This window comes from Diabrotica virgifera, chromosome 8 (genome assembly GCF_917563875.1).
Source record: "Diabrotica virgifera virgifera chromosome 8, PGI_DIABVI_V3a".
Lineage (NCBI taxonomy): Eukaryota > Metazoa > Arthropoda > Insecta > Coleoptera > Chrysomelidae > Diabrotica > Diabrotica virgifera.
In genome coordinates this window covers 142,953,726-142,971,352 of record NC_065450.1, presented here as the reverse complement: position 1 = coordinate 142,971,352, position 17,627 = coordinate 142,953,726, and the positions used below count along the sequence as shown (strand labels likewise).

Sequence of the window (17,627 nt, the reverse complement as noted above, 5' to 3'; positions counted from 1 at the left end):
AACAAACACACAAAACACTTTAAAAATTTGTAATGAATTTTGCCCGAAAAGTACTCCGTTTTTTGGCTATTTCACTTTGAAATATTCGCCTTGAAATTTGACGAAGAAGAACCTATTTATCACTAGCTACAACTCTGGGTCAACTTTTACTGGGTCAACAGACTTTAGGCGTACACCATTTTTTTCACTTTTTATAAGCTATATTTTTGCTAAGAATATTTTTTTCGATGAAATACTTACTTTTTAAGTTATTTGGGAAAAATCGTCCAAAAACATGATTTTTTTTTGTTAAAAATGAACATATTCACTCGCAAATAACTCGAAAAGTATTAACTTAGTGAAAAAACTCTATAGAACAAAAGATACCTTAGAATTAGTCACTTTATCCAATTTAATTGTATGTATATATGTATATGTTAAAAACATTTAGAAACTGAGAAATTTTAATGTCTACATTTTTTACATAAAAAATATTAAGGTCATATACATAATATGTTTATGTTGAAAACATTTGGTACCTGGGAAATTTTGGTATGTGTACGTTTCTAAGGGCCGGTTTTTCAGTGCTGGGTTAACCTATTTATTTTTCGGTCACCGAAATATTCATGGTTAATCAGTTTTTCAGTACTAGGTTAGAGTTGAAACTCGTTTAAGTTAACCAATATTTTAACCGATCCTCATTAGATGGTTTAACTCAGAATTTTGCGGTTACGCTTGCGCATGGGTGCAGTGAATGCATCAGATGTTTATTTTGAGTAGTGCCTACTGCCTACCAGAAAAGATTAGTTGGGTTATGGAATTTTGTTTTTATCGCGGAAAGTATTCTACCTCCTTATTATTATAAGGAAATTATTTTATACATTATTATCGAAATTATAAATTATTATCGTTATTCTATAGGAAGAAATTATAAGGACATATATTCAAATATATTATACCTCTAACAGGTAACTATGTAACAGGATTTAATGCATGATTTTTATTTAGTAGTAATTTGAAAAGATAATTTTATATTTGTCTATTACCAAACAGTTTGACTCCTTATTTCTTGGTCAATCTGTTCAAGTTCAAATAGTGATAACACCGTGGCATTTGACAAACGAAATCGGCAAAAAAGTCTAAATCGTCCCAGTAATTGTACCTAATGCTCTTCTGTTATGAAACCGAGGTAGACGTTATGAATGAACTAAATAAAGATTCCGAACTGGACACAGCATTAATAATTTTGTTAATTTGGTTATGAAATGGTTTTTATTTATTTTTCTGTCATTATCTATTAATTGATCATTATTTCTCGAATTCCACATGCGCAAGTACAGTTACTGCTGCCAACAGAAGAAAAAAAGTGGTTAGCCAACCGAGATTTTCTTAACTTGGTTTAAAGCACTGAGAAACGCTATGAGGGTTAAAATATTGGTTAAAATTTAAACTAGGTTAGCTAACCAAAATTTTAACCGGTCACTGAAAAACTGGGCCTAAGTTGTTAATTTGGTGAAAGAAGTAGGTATACTGAATTCGCTCAACCGAGATTCACTTTGACACATTCGGAATGGGAAACATACAGCACAAAAATTCCTACCTCACACTATTTACTGTTTAAATCAACTTAATCTTTCACTAAAAAAAAAAGAATTATTGGAAATAGTGGGAGTGTATACTAAACCTCTTTAGTTATTTTAAAATATGTCACGTTAATATTTTTGGGAGTAGAGAGATATATTTATTCTTTAAACATTTAAAATGAAAATTGATGGCGGAAAATGGATATAATAATTATTGTTTATTGCTAATAAAACATTCCAAACTATGTTATATCTGGGTATACTATAAGGTAATTTTCAGATTTGTATCAATAAATGAATTATTAATTATGATATTTTTTTAAACTTACATTTTAATACGGATCATAAACAAATAACTATTTTTCTTATTTTAGATGTCAATGGAACTACCGGAGATCTGCGAATTATAAAGAGAATCTTCTGGGTAGCACAACCTCCTTCGGGTCCGCGGAATAATCTAACTCTTCCTGTACACGCAGTAATAATTCATCACACTGATACTGAGTCCTGTGATACAAAAGGTGCCTGTATTCTCCAGACTCGTACAATTCAAACTTACGACATCGAGAGTAGATCATTGAATGATATTGCATATAACTTTCTCATCGGTGGTGATGGTGCTGTTTACGAAGGTAGAGGTTGGAAGGTAGAAGGAGCGCATACTTTGGGAGCTAACGACAAAAGTTTTGGAGTTGCGTTTATTGGTACTTTCAGTAAAGAGCTACCACCTAAAATTATGGTTACCGTTTTCTACAAGCTAGTTGATATAGCTATACAAAAGGGTTATCTAACGAAAAATTATAAAATAATGGCTGCTAGACAGTTTTCCGGCATAGAAAGTCCAGGAAAAGCTTTCTATGAATTAATAAAATCGTGGCCTCAGTGGTCTGAAAAACTGTAAAACAAAATTTAGATGAATAAGATACTAAACACTTGGTCGTAAAGGGACTTTTCCTTTCTAGATTAAAAAAAATAATTTTTTACCTAAAAAATTCCTCAGTATCCTAGAAACACTGCCCTAAAGTTTTATTCTTCTTCTTCAAGTGCCATCTTCGTTCCGAAGGTTGGCGATTATCAGGGCTATACGTATTTTCGAAACTGCTGACCGAAACAATTACTAATTCGAAATTGCTACAGCTATACCATTCCCGTAGATTCTTTAGCCAGGAGTTTTGTCTTCTCCTATGGACCTTTTTCTTGCTATCTTCCCCTGCATAATTGTTCGAAGCAACTCATATCTTTGGCCTCTTATAATGTGGCCCAGGTATTGCAGTTTTCGTTTTTTTGATCGTAAATATGACTTCCTTTCCTTTATTCATTCTTCTCAAGACCTCGACGATTGTGACTCTCTCCGTCTCTTTCAGCGTCCATGACTCCATTCCGTAGAACAGCACAGAAAGTACGTAACATCTCATCAGGCGAAGTTTCATTTCAAGGCTCAAATCTCTTCCACAGAACACTCTCTTCATTTTAGTGAATATGGATCTGGCTTTTTCTATTCTTATTTAATTTCTGCTGAGCTATCGTTGTCTTCATTTATTAAAGTGCCTAAATATTTGTATTTGCTAACTCGATCGATAATTTCATTGTGTAAATATAAATTTTGGACATTTCGTGTTGATTTCGATATTACCATAAATTTAGTTTTGTTTATGTTCAAAAATAGTCCATATTCTTCGCTGCAGTCTGCTATTTTATTCACCAATGTCTGTATCTCTTCAAGTGTTTCTGCGATCAGAACGGTGTCGTCGGCAAATCTCAGATTGTTTACTCTAACACCATTTATTTTAATACCTATGGATTCCTCTATTTTAATACCTATGGATACCTATGGATTGCTTTATTAAGAAATTCCAAATACAAACCAAGTTATTGCTGTATCTATGACGATAATTGAGCTAAAACTCATTTGTATACAACAACGCGGGCGATGCCTGACCTGTGCAGCTGCAACTAGACAGTTGGGTTCTAAAACTTACAAATTAAGCACGTGTTATATTATTGAAATTTATCGAAAATTATTGTTTCGAAAATAAAAAAAAATGCCTGGGTCTGGTGGCCATTTAAAAGACAGTCAAAGTAAGGTGGCGCATTAAAATAAGCATTATAATAAAAAGCATTGTAAAGATAATCAGTGTATTGCATTAAACCGTTCTGAATTATCCAGTAACTGGGAATAACAATTGGAGAGACAAGTTGGTTGGAAAATATCTACGAATCACATATTGCTCAAGTCAATAGAAGAGCAGCGAGATATCAAAAGAGGGCAGAATTATAAAAAAAAGCTTTAACTGAAAACTTACAGCTTTTACTGGACAGTGAGGACATCCAATATGCACCAGGAATCGCTGATTAGAGGGAACAAAATATGACCATTTTATTCGATAAAATTGCAGTAAAAATACTTAAACACGTTTTTTTCGAAATCACATTTTTCAAATCTGTGAGACAAGTTTTTACAAAAAAGTTATTATCACCAAAATTAAAGCTAATAAAAATTTAAATAAACTCCTTAAAAGAAAGACCTTTTAGTGTTAACTAAAAGTGAGTTATAGGTAATTAAACGTATATTTTTTTCAGTGAGTACCGAAATCAAAGTATTCAAGCTTAAATAACAGGGAAATGATGCATTTTATAACATAACCTTATTAAATGTTTATCAAAGTACTTAGAAATATCTATCAAATGAGCCCCGAACAAGTTTTGTTATGGTCTTGGCATAGCCAATTAGCCAGGACCCGAACAAGTTGATAGCATTAAAATTATGCTCCAAAAATTTTTCAAAATTTATCTGTTAAAAATCTTTCCAACAAATGTTGTTTTTTTTTTAGATCACTTCGTTAATTTTTACGTTATCAGGATCACCTTAAAACTATTTGAAACTTAATTCCAAGGGCTATTAAAACACGTTGAAATTAATCTTATAAACCCCTTACTTTTTTAAAAATAAAAGGATAAATGGCCCCGTTACATGTTTCTCGCAGCAAAATTTAAGCTTTAAACGTTTCTACCTCGGTTATTTTTCACCCTATAGAAATAGTAAGGAAGATAAAATATTTGATATAGAAAAAACTAAAATTTAGTCAATTATCATTTTTTACGTATATTTAAGTATTTTTGGAGTTATTATCAAAAGAAAACAAAAATAACGATAATTTTAAAAATTCTGATTTTTTAAAATTATACCTTTTTTGCAAAATTATGCATTCTAAACCGGTTAAAATTGTTGAAATCATTACTTACGCTAATATAAAGACAGTCTTATAAGGATTACTATAAATTTTAATTTTTGTGGAAATGGCGTACCTTTTATTTTTCACTTTTTCCTAAAAAATTTTGTTATGTATTGTTTCAACAAATCAAATAATCAAGTAGGTAGAAACAGAAATTACAACGGGTAAAAAGTGTGTTATATTGGTCATTAAATATGCTAATATTTAGTAAATATGGTTAATTTGTTAATAAACATTTGTAAATATATACATATTATATTAAATATATAGTTTTCACAAAACAAACTCTTTAATTGTTTTTTTTATTGATAACTTGTTTTATCTTAAAAATAGCATCTGGTTTTTGTTTACAATATTTTTCTATAAATAATAGGTACTATAAAATATTTGCAAACATACATAATAATATGGTGTTTAATAAGGTGTGTACGTCAACACTCACCACAACAATGTTGAATTTGATAAAAATCTCTAGGCAATAACACGAGTTATTTATTCATGGCTACTCAACAGAATCGATGTGTATTTGTATAATAATTATATTAAAATGTTTGAAAGGTTTCAAATTTAAAAACAACAATAAATATCGTATTTATTTGATAGTATTAAATATTAAACTACCTGAATCGTTATTATGTATATTTTAAAGTCATTACTTTAAAATAAATCATAACCCCAGTTTCACACGCTAAGAATTTGAACCAATGGTTGCTCGAGCATTCCCATGGTAACATTCACATTACACGGCGATTGGAACGTTTGGTGAAGTCGCCGTATAATGTAAAATTCCCATGGGATTGCTTGAGCCACCAATTGGAATGTCATCGTGCGTTCTAGCGATCGCACGTTCAAAATTCTTAGTGTGTGAAAGGAGCGTAACGATACAACATACCGAATCTGTCAATCATAAGATGGTAGGATATTAGCCCAATAAATCACCGTTTTGGAGTGTAATTTCCAGAAGCAACTCGGTATTGCATGAAAATTTGGATTTAGGTTCTACTTACCCTCGACTTAAAAGTTGAATTTGTGCCGTTGGTTGCTTTTACTTGGGGGGTGACATTTACCCCTTCTCGGGGGGTGAAAAACGCGTGTTTAAAATAAGGCCGGAAATGGATAAATTGACTTATTTTAAGCGCCTTTTGTTCTATAAAGTTTTTTACGTAACTCAATACTTTTCGAGTTGTTCGCGATTTAAAATGTTGATTTTTCGACAAAAAAACTAGGTTTCAGACCGTTTCTCCCAAATAACTCAAGAAGTAAATATTTTATCGAAAAAAATATATTTAGTAAAAGTGTAGCCTATAAAAAAACGAAAAAAAATCTACAGTGTACCAGTAAAATCTACAAATTGAGTAGAAGCAAAGTTGTAGCTCATGAAAAATACGTTCTTATTCGTCTAATTCCAAATCAAATAATTCAACGCGAAATCACCCAAGAAAGAAGCGTTTTTCGGGAAAACCTTATTAACATTTTTAAAGGAAAAAAATCTTATTATTTGTTTTTTACGAAAGTTTACAGCATCAAAAATAAACGGGTTACACTGAAAAAAAAAAGTTGGCCCTTTTTTTTGGTAAAAAAATCGTGAAAACCTCCCTCTACTTAGCACCCTAAATGAAATTAATCGTTTGGCTTTACCATCTATTTTAACTGCATGTGTATTGTTTATATGATCTGTAAGTTTGATTGGTTTGAAGTGCATATTTTTAAAAACATTTGGTTTTATAGTAAAAAAAATTTTTCTAAAAATTTTTGAAAAATGTCCTATTTTCAAAATAACTTTTAAAGTATTAGTGATAAGAAAAATCTTAAAGAGTAAAAAATGTAGACAACGTAGAATGAAGTAAACACTTCTGTTGTATGTAGGTATATAATTTATTAAAAATTCTTTAAATTTATCCACAAGGGAGTGGAAGTACAACAAAACGTTTTCGGTCAAACTGACCATCCTCAGTGTAAACGTCCAGTGTACAAGTAATTGAAACTAGCCACTTGAATAGGTGTAAAACCTCAAAATAACATTACTGCTACATTATGAGCTGTGTAGTAATCGACAATAAGTCGATGTCTTAAGATTAAAAATATATCACATTTGACAATATTGTCGATTACTACACAGCTCATAATGTAGCAATAATGTTATTTTGAGGTTTTACACCTATTCAAGTGGCTAGTTTCAATTACTTGTACACTGGACGTTTACACTGAGGATGGTCAGTTTGACCGAAAACGTTTTGTTGTACTTCCACTCCCTTGTGGATAAATTTTAAGAATTTTTAATAAATTATATACCTACATACAACAGAAGTGTTTACTTCATTCTACGTTGTCTTAACAAAGGTATACAGCCAACTACAGGGTTTACCCTTTTAAAGTTTTAAAAAATGTAGGTTTTACTATTATAAATATGCTTCATTTTGTTTCTCCGTAAGACAAAAATTGGTTAAGAGGAAACAGCAGCGATCAACAGGTAGCGAAAACGCGTTCCAAGGTTGTGGCTGTAATTTTGAATATTTTTTCGAGATATTTGGCACACGTATTCGTAATATAATAAAGAATGGCGGTACAGAGCCCAATTTGAAAAATATATTAATATGTGGAAATTACTCTGTAATTAAATACTTACAATATTAAAAAACGAGCTTGTACCGTCATTAAGAAGAACAAAAAAATACACTTTCTTCAAATAAACTTTTTTATCCGATGCCTAGATTTTGTGTCATTTTGGAACTACTAAATTTTTTTATTTCATTAGTAGTTCCAAAATGACACAAAATCTAGACATCGGATAAAAAAGTTTATTTGAAGAAAGTGTATTTTTTTGTTCTTCTTAATGGCGGTACAGGCTCGTTTTTTTAATATAGTATTTAATAACAGAGTAATTTCCACATATTAATATATTTTTAAAATTGGGCTCTGTACCACCATTCTTTATTATATTACGAATACGTGTGCCAAATATCTCGAAAAAATATTCAAAATTACAGCCTCAATCTTGGAATGCGTTTTCGCTACCTGTCGATCGCTACTGTTTCACCTTAAGATATGACTGTTCAAAATTTGCATACACTCGTGATTAATGACCCATTCAAGCTTTCCCAATTATAACCCTTTCAAAAATAAACACTTTAAACCGGTGAGACTGACAGATCATATAAAAAATAGATAGGTAAGTAAATTGTTTGTAAAGCGGTAGCGATTAATTTTATTTGGGGAGCTAAACACAGCGAGATTTTCATGATTTTTTACAAAAAAAAGAGGGCCATCTTTATTTTGAGCGTAACTCGCTTATTTTTAATGCTAAAACTTTTGTTAACAATTAAAACAAAGCTTTTTATAGACACTTAAAAAAAATTTAAATAGGTTTTTCTTGAAAAGTGCTTAATTTTTCGGTGATTTCACCTTGAAATATTCGATTTGGAATTAGACGAATTAGAACGTATTTTTCACCATTTTTTTGGTTTTTATAGGCTACACTTTTGCTAAGGATATTTTTTGTCGACAAAATTTTTACTTTTTGAGTTATTTGCGAAAAACCGTCTAAAAACGTAGTTTTTCTGTCGAAAAATCAACATTTTCAATGGCAAATAACTCGAAAAGTATTGACTTGAGTAAAAAACTATAGAACAAAAGTTGCTTAAAATCAGTAAATTTATCCATTTCCGGTCTTATCTTAAACGTATGTTTTTTCACCCACGAGAAGGGGTGACTGTCACCCCCCAAGTAAAAGCACCCAACGGCACAATTTCACCTTTGAAGTGGAGGATAAGTAGAACCTAAATCCAAATTTCCATGAAATTCGGAGTTGCCCATGAAAATTACACGGTATCGCCGAATTTCCCGTTCATTTACTGGGTTATATGTTACAACTGAAAAAATATCGAACATAGTACCAATCGCTGTAACGAAAACTTACCACTACATTTCGTAGAAAGTTCTGTGGAGACCAATAACGATAATTTATCTAAATCTAAATTTTATTGTCATTAGTCGTTTTAAGTGCACCGCTGAACATAAGCCTCCTATAAATAATTCCATTGCATCCGATCTTAAGCACCCTGAATCCACTTGTGCTGGATGCTCTTGATGTCGTCTGGCCACATGGTTGGAGGACGTCCTCGATTACGATAACCATCGTAATTAGGTGTCCATTATATAATTTTCTTGGTCTATCTTCTATATTTCAATTTGGCAACATGTCCCGCCCAGTTCCATTTCTAGTCCAAGCCGCATCTGTTTTGAGATGGACGTTGAAAGGTGACTCAAATTTTTTTACAGAAATTTCTTGAAAGTAACTCAGATAATAATATTTGAGTTATCCTCCCACTCAAAATGATCCGGAACATTGTTTAAATAATCAAAATGTCAAAATATGAAGGAAAAATTCGATTTTTTATTGGTTTCTTGATTATACCTTTAAAATTGTTTATTTCTCAAAAAAGTTGTACTGGCATAAAAGTTGCGTAATTCAATTTTCTACAATATAGAATTGGTTAAAAATTTAAAAATTAGTAACCCTTGTTGCAAAATAACAATAATTGCGAAAAAACCATACAAAAACAAGTATTCGCATTTTACGTTTTTCGACCATTCATGCTATACACTTAGGACCTTCATATCTTACCCAGAAAAACTTTATGATATAGTAAAATACCACTGTAAGGCCCGGTTTTTCAGTGAGCGGTTAAAATTTTGGTTAGCTAACCTAGTTTAAATTTTAACCAGTATTTTAACCCTCATAGCGTCTTTCAGTGCTTTAAATCAAGTTAAGAAAATCTTGGTTAGCTAACCACTTTTTTTCTTCTGGTGGCAGCAGTAACTGTACGTGCGCATGTGCAATTCGAGAAATAATGATCAATTTGACAGAAAAATAAATAAAAGACAATTTCATAACCAAATTTAAAAAAAGAATGTGTGTGTGTACTTTGTACGCACGTAAGAAGTTATACTTCTATTATAATATAATTTCAACGAAATAAATATACCTACTTAACAGTTACAATACAAAAAATTTACAATAATTACCAAAAATGAACCAAAACTTAACAATGCCAACTATTAAAAAAAAAAAGAAAAACGTATGAATCGTCCGGGATTTGAACCCGCAATCTCGCGATTTTTTGATCTCTGGTCTAATGCTCTACCAACAAGGCCATCAAGCCGCATGCTACTTACCTTTTAGATATACATAATTATACATCACGGTGACAAGTGAAATATAAAAATATATGTTTTATTATTTTACGCCCAAAGAAGACAAATCCAAAGACACAAAGTTATAATAAAAAACCTTTTAAACCACCTTTTTCAAATTGCGCAAGTTGTATTATTAATATTAATGTTAATAAATGAAATATAAATATTTTGACGTTTCACAATTTGACAATTCACTTTTAACTGCAGTGCCTTAAAAATTTTAAAGCATTAGTGCCTTAAAGTAGCATTTTTAACGCTCCTACGGAGTCCTAAAAATTGCATTTTTAACACGTTTGTAGAAAAATATATTTAAAAACACTAATACATTCTTTTCACACCTTTTCTGGACTGATACATATATAAATTAAAACATTTTGAAGTATAACTTCAAAAATATAATATGAGAACTATTTAAAAAGGCAGTATAACTATTAACTAACCTTTGTTTGTTGTTTCTCTTCCCACAAATTTTAAAACGCAACAACCATATATAACCAAACCGTCATCCGTCCAAACCACAGCTGCGCTACAGCTGCCATATTGGATAATTTTTGACATGTCATTTGAACATCCAATCAGAACAAAGTTATAATGCGCATGCGTCCGGATCGTAGGTTTTAACATGTAAAAATTCACCCTCATATCGCGCGTAAAGAAGTATAACTTCAAAAATGATTAATGCAATGCAATATCAAGTTCGGAATCTTTGTTTAGTTCATAACGTCTACCTCGGTTTCATAACAGAAGAGAATTAGAACTACTGGGACGATTTAGACTTTTCTTCCGATTTTGTTTGTCAAAGACCACGGTCTTTTCACTATTTGAACAGATTGACTAGGAAATAAGAAGTCAGACTATTTGGTAAATAATTAAGTATTTTGCTGTGTAAACAAATATAAAATAATCTTTTTAAAATATTACTAGGAATCATGCATTAAGTCCTGTTATAGTAAGTGTAACCATAGGTACCTGTTACAGTTATATTTAAATATAATTCCTTATAATTCCTTCCTATATAATAACGATAATAATTTATAATTTCAATAATAATAATTTCCTTATAATAATAAGGAAATATTAGAATACTTCTCGCGATGAAAGAAAATAACATAACCCAACTAATCCCTTCTGTCAGGCAGGTACTCAAAAAAATAAACATGATTCATTCACTGCACCAATGCGCAAGCGTAACCGCAAAATTCGGAGTTAAACCATCTAACGAGGATCGGTTAAAATCGTGGTTAATTTAAACGAGTTTAAGCTCTAACCTAGTACTGAAAAACTGATTAACCATGAATATTTCGGTGACCAAAAAATAAATAGGTTAACCCAGAACTGAAAAACCGGCCCTAAATTTCATTAAGATCGGTTTAATAGATTTTGCAAAATAAATTTTGCAATGCAGCTTTCGCAAAAAAATTCATTTTTTTTAAATGTTGCAGGACTGAAAATAAAGCAGATAGCAAGTTGATTTTTTTTTGCTTATAGAAGTGTACTGCACCTTTCATTTGCAATTTGCAAAATTAAAAGCGATTAATTACCACGGAGTCAGGAAATTTTTTAAATAAACGTTAATTTTTGGTGCAACGCGCAGGACAGCGGTGTTTGATTCACACAAGTCGATTTCCACCAAAATTTCTTCCAATCTTTATCTAATATATTATTTTCTTACTCTATATTTTGTTGTATTTTAATATTTTAATTCCACAAAAATCAAACTAATTTTATTATTGTTTGTGAAATATTCTTTAAACAATTGCATATGTTTAAAGATAATAAACTTTTATTCTCTAAGTTAAAATATATGAACTAAGAAAGTTTTTGCTAAAAAAAGTGTTATTTCAAAGGATAAAGTATGTGTTTTTATTTTACAATAAACAAATTTATTTATTTATATAATAATTAATGTTTATTTAAAAAAATCCTGACGCCGTGGTAGTTAATCGATTTTAATTTTACATATTGCAAATGAAAGGTACACTTCTATATACGCAGAAAAAATTTCAACTTGCTATCTGCTTTATTTTTAGTCCTGTGACATTTTGAAAAAATGAATTTTTTTTGCGAAAGCTGGATTGCAATATTTATTTTGCAAAATTTATAAAACCGATCTTAACGGAAATTTACAGTATTATTTTACTGTATCATAAGGTTTTTTTGGGTGAAATATGAAGGTCCTAAGTGTAGCATAAATGGTTTAAAAACATAAAATGCAAATACTGGTTTTTGTATGGTTTTTTCGCAATTATTGCTATTTTGCAACAAGGGTGACTATTTTATAAATTTTTAACCAATTGTATATTATAGGAAATTTAATTACGCAACTTTGATGTTAGTACAAATTTTCTCTAAAATTAATACTTTTAAAGTTATAATCAAAAAACGAAGAAAAAAATCGAATTTTTCCTTCATTTTTTGACATTTTGATTATTTAAACAATATTCCGGATATTGTTGAGAGGGAGGATAACTCAAATATTATTTGAGTTATGTTCAAGCAATTTCTGCAAAAAAATTTGAGTCACCTCTCAACGTCCAAATTAATGTACTAATATTTTTACAGATGCGCTCTGGTCTATTCAGCATTGTAGTTCTTTTAATTAGGGAATCCAACGATCTGTCAAACTATTCCAATATGTCTGGCGGCTGGCATGCAATACATTGAAGGCATAGGATAGTATAGTGTTATTTTAGTATTTTAAAGTAATTTTCGTATTTTATGTCCGTGTAAATATTGCTAAATACTTCTGTGACATAGTAAAAAATATTGCTTACATCAATAAACTTTAATAAGTAGTTAAAAAGTTTTAACTAAGCAATTTGGAAGATTGAAGAAAGCTAGGTTAACAAATTTTATGTTTTATAAGTTTAATAAAGAATAATATTGAGCATCCCTAAAATAGATTTTAGGTAAAATCATCAGGGTAATATATATTTTATTATTTTAGGTACCTAGTAATACCACATTTTATCTTAAATTTGAAATTTTAATTTAAATAAAGTATCCAATAAAATCGCTTGTGTGCAGTGTTGCTAGAAATTTTTTTCTAAATGCACCGCAATGACTGGAATATAGGCTATTGATTATGTACTATAGAAAGGAACTACAACGTTAACAGGGTTTTATTATTTCATATGGTCAATGAATCTCTATATATGAAAAAACCGCGGAGTGCTACCATTTAAAGGAGTGCGTTTCTGAGAAATGAGTGAATTAGTCCCTGGGCACAGGTTACATTAGAGTGAGTTCTATGCACTTTTGGTACAAATACGTCTACATAAAAATTGTTCCTGGTTAAATTTACTATCTAAATATAACATTTCAAAATCAAAGATACTTTTTTTTTACAAAAATATATTCAACAGAAAAAGCACAAAGAAATGCAAAAGAAAGAAATTTTGTTTTTGTCTCATAAATTTTGTCCACGGGGATATAGGTATAGGCATTGCTTCATAGAAAAGAAACTGACATATTTTCTCTTTAAAATGGTGTTTGGTAGAGGTTATTAGATTTTACAGTTTTCGAAATATGATTTTTCAAAATTTGCCACTCACAGCAATTTTGGGCTATGTTCCTTGTTATTTCGCAAGTATTGTTCTGTGACTTTTTTCTACGCAACTTTAGGCATATGCAATGGTACATGTAACAGGAATAGAAATTAATTACATTTAAAATGTTCTACTGTATAATGTTGTACGACTTCTTTTAAAGAGGTTATCTTTTTCAATATTGGATACGTTTAACAAGTTTTTAAATTTTTTACGATTATTTTTTAAATTTTCCATTATAACTTTTTTTCTACATTTAGGTATATATTATATAATAAAAAAGAAAGCTTATTCTGTTTACTTTAAAACCGGTGTACTATAAAAAATTCTAGGATTATTTTTGAATAAGATATGCTTTTTCAAAATGTCATAAGTACTTTCAACGATTTTTGATTTTAGGATTATTTTTTAAATTTCTCATTATAACTTTTTTATGTGATTGTGTGTTATGACTGAATTTTATTTTTTATAGGTAATACTTTGGATCCACTTGACTCGGCCGGGAAAACTTCAAAATATGGATTAATTCCAATATTTACTGTCAAAGCTAATGCACCACAAGCTTTGCTTGAAAAAATAGCATATAAATGTACCATATGATGTACAAAAAACTGCGGTTGTAGGAAGATAGGAATTAGTTGTTCAATATTCTGCAAAGGGTGCATGTGCGTGCATGGGTACTAATTGTGGGAACTCTAAGGTAACTGAGGTGTCAGAGGAAGATATTGAAGCTAATGTTAACGAAGAGATTTACTTTGATTTTAAAATTTTTTTAAATGTCAACGTTTAAATAATTTTAACTAAGGTGATGTTTTCTAAGACTAATATTTATGTAATTTTTGTAAAAGAAATAATTTTAAATAATACAGGTAAAAAAATATCCAAGAATCACTCGGTTTCCATTATTTAAATATAGATGATACACCATTTTAAAGTAAACAAGATAAGCTTTTTTATTATACAATATAATATATAATATAATATTATATTATATATAATATATTATATAATAATATTATTTTATTTTTATATTATATTATAAAAAATCGTTAAAAGTATAAAACCTTGAAACACCATAATCTCTTTAAAAAAGTCGTACAACGTTATACAGTAGACCATTTTAAAGGTAATCGATTTCTATTCCTATTACCTTTACCATTGCATATACCTAAAGTTACGTAGAAAAAAGTTACAGAACAATATTTGCGAAATAACAAGGAAAATTGACCAAAATTGCTGTGAGTGGCGAACTTTGAAAAATCAGATTTCGAAAACTATAAATCCTAATTACCTTTACTAAACAACATTTTAAAGAAAAAATATGTAGGTTTTTTTTCTTTAAAGCAATGTCTATACCTATATCATCGTGGACAAAAGTTATGGGACCAAAAACAAAATTTCGTTCCTTTGGGTTTCTTTGTGCTTTTTCTTTTGAATATATTTTTGTAAAAAAAAGTATCTTTGATTTTAAAATGTTATATTTAGATAGTAAATTTAACCAGGAACAATTTTTATGTAGGTATGTTTGTACCAAAAGTGCATAGAACTCACCCTATTGTAACCTGTGCCCAGGGACTAATTCACCCATTTCTCAAAAACGCACCCCTTTAAATGGTAGCACTCCGCCGCTTTTTCATATATAGATGTCCATTGACCATATGAAATAGTAAAACCCCGTTAACGTTGTAGTTCCTTTTAGCTATCTTATTTTGAATATAATCAATAGCCTAATAGTGACACAAAGTATTAACCAACACATTTTGTACAAAAACTTAAAAAAACGTCGTTTAATATTATTTGAAGCAAATCTCTTATGTCACAAAATTTTAGGTTTTTGCTTTAGGAGACTTTAGTATCAAACGTTTGGTTGTTAATTGTATCAAATTGGTACAATTGTAACAACTCTGGCAACGCTGAATTGCCTGCCATACGTCCTGTCATTAAAAATCACGTAGTTTGGATTGCCTAATTGTTTGTCAGGTGTCTGTAACACTCTCCTATTTTATATGAAATTGTCGCTGGGAGATATATTCAATATTGACTTCTTCATTACTCTCTGTGCGACATGTATTTTTTTATTGATTACGTTTCTGGTCAATGTTTCTGCTTCATACATTAGAACTGGGAGTACACATTGTCTAAAGACCTTCTTTTTCAAGCACATGGGCCTTAAGGCTTCCCTCAGTTTTCGGTAAGCTGTCTATGTTAGTCCTATTCACATGTTCAACTCTGTTGTTTGATTGTCAGTTCCTAATTTGAGAACATGTCAATCAAAACCAATCTTGTCCACCTTAAGAAGTTTTAGGGAAATCGCAAAAAACCTTTTAGTAAATAACCTTCACTGAAAATCGGTAAAATTAGCATATATCATTTTATTTAGTGAAATTAATTTATTATAGTAAATATTTCAAATCTGAAGGTATAAATAAACCTGTAAATACGTTTTAAAAAAAGGGTAAGTTCTTATCTGATTTTCGTGGACATGATCTTTTTTGTTTGAAGTCTTATGGGGCATGTTTGATTTTGGTTGCTCTCCAGTAAGATGGAATACAATATCATTCTATAATATGTTTACTTTTCTATTATTTTTATTAATATTTTAATCACGTGACCAAACCACGTGACCAAATTCGGGTACTGCTATTAGCTAAATGGACTTGTGGTTTTATAATTGAAACTAGCTGTGGACATGATCTCATTTGATTTGTGATTTGGGATCCTAATACAATTTTTTGTAACCGAAATTATCATCTCAGAATAGGATCCACCATTTTTATTATGAAACAGCTGCTAACTCATTTTTGATTTTTATGGAAATGATTGATTTTGATTGACACCTCCTCATTTAACCTTTTGTCGCAGATATTCCAAAGAACGGCAGTTCTCGCCAGTGGTGCACAACCCCCCACATGCGACACTATATTATATACAGGAAATTTTCGATTTTCTAAATCTGACTTAATTGAAAAATGGGTCAAATCCTACCTTAAAATTTAGGAAAAGACTCGCCCATCCATTTTGGTCCAAGGGTGTGGATTTTACGGCCCTTTCCATTTGGGGTCTGTTTTTCGTTCTTATCTCCAAAACTCCCAAAAAATTATGTCCGATATCTGCGACTCTGATAGTATTGATGAAACTATCATTAGTCACATACGTAGGTAGGTATAGGACATACAAGATATACGCACATGTTTACAAGAGATAACCCATTTAAATGTGAAATTTGTGACGAAACAAATAGTGTAAAACATTTTTTAATTTGCCGTTCACTTTTTGTAAATGAACGCAAGAGGTACAATATTCCAGTCTTTAATTACATATTATGTTGACATCACAAATTATATTATGAAATTGTTAACAGTTATTGTTTCGTATTATAAATAAATTGTAGTCTTTAAATTGTATACCTACACTTTATTTCTACTAAATTGAATTTAGTAGGAAGACAGTAGTAGTTCCTACTAGGTTTCAAGTTTTACTGCTTTGTTGAATTGTTTGAATCCATTCCGCTGGTACACGGTAATTCGATACTATACTTCAACTGAATTCTAGACTCAATGCACATTTGCATCAAACTGCGTGCATGCTGCTTGTTTTCAAGCCAAGTTTCCCGTCAATACATATTTGAGCGGTTTCTCGGGATTAATATACGCCAGAAATAAACATCTCTGTATCTTCGTTGAAATCTATCGCGCGCTCAACGTGTACTCACTGATTGCCCAGCACAGACTGCCAAACGACCTGACTTGATTTCAAGCCGCGTGCACGTGGCAGCGTAACAAAAACTGGTGTGCTCTAGGTCCACGCGGCTTGCAAGTCACTTGCACGCCGTGGCTCAGCTCGAGTGCGCAGTGTCTAACTACAACGCATGTACTGCCGGACCGCCCCGCCACCGCACAGTGTGTCGATTAGAACAAGCTAGGTGGACACAATTATTTTTCATCATATTTAAATTTGTATCGAGCAATAATTTAATTTGATAATAAAATAAATCATTTTTCAAAAATGAATAACCATTTTCAATTTCGTTGCAACACGAAACTACAGCCGCATTATTATTCCAGTTCAATCAGAGAGTGCAGCAAGCA

The 17,627-nt window shown here is 30.7% G+C and overlaps 1 protein-coding gene across 1 annotated transcript in view; it reads left to right on the top strand.

The window, feature by feature from the left end:
* Positions 1–5,080, top strand: part of LOC114334144 (peptidoglycan-recognition protein LF) — a 180,406-nt gene extending 175,326 nt beyond the window's left edge. Inside the window, exon 6 of the mRNA XM_050659136.1 lies at positions 1,937–5,080. Within this exon, the coding sequence (XP_050515093.1) occupies positions 1,937–2,463 (527 nt within the window). The 3' untranslated portion in view covers positions 2,464–5,080. The remainder of the gene's footprint in view (positions 1–1,936) is intronic.
* The last annotated feature ends 12,547 nt before the right edge of the window (positions 5,081–17,627 follow it).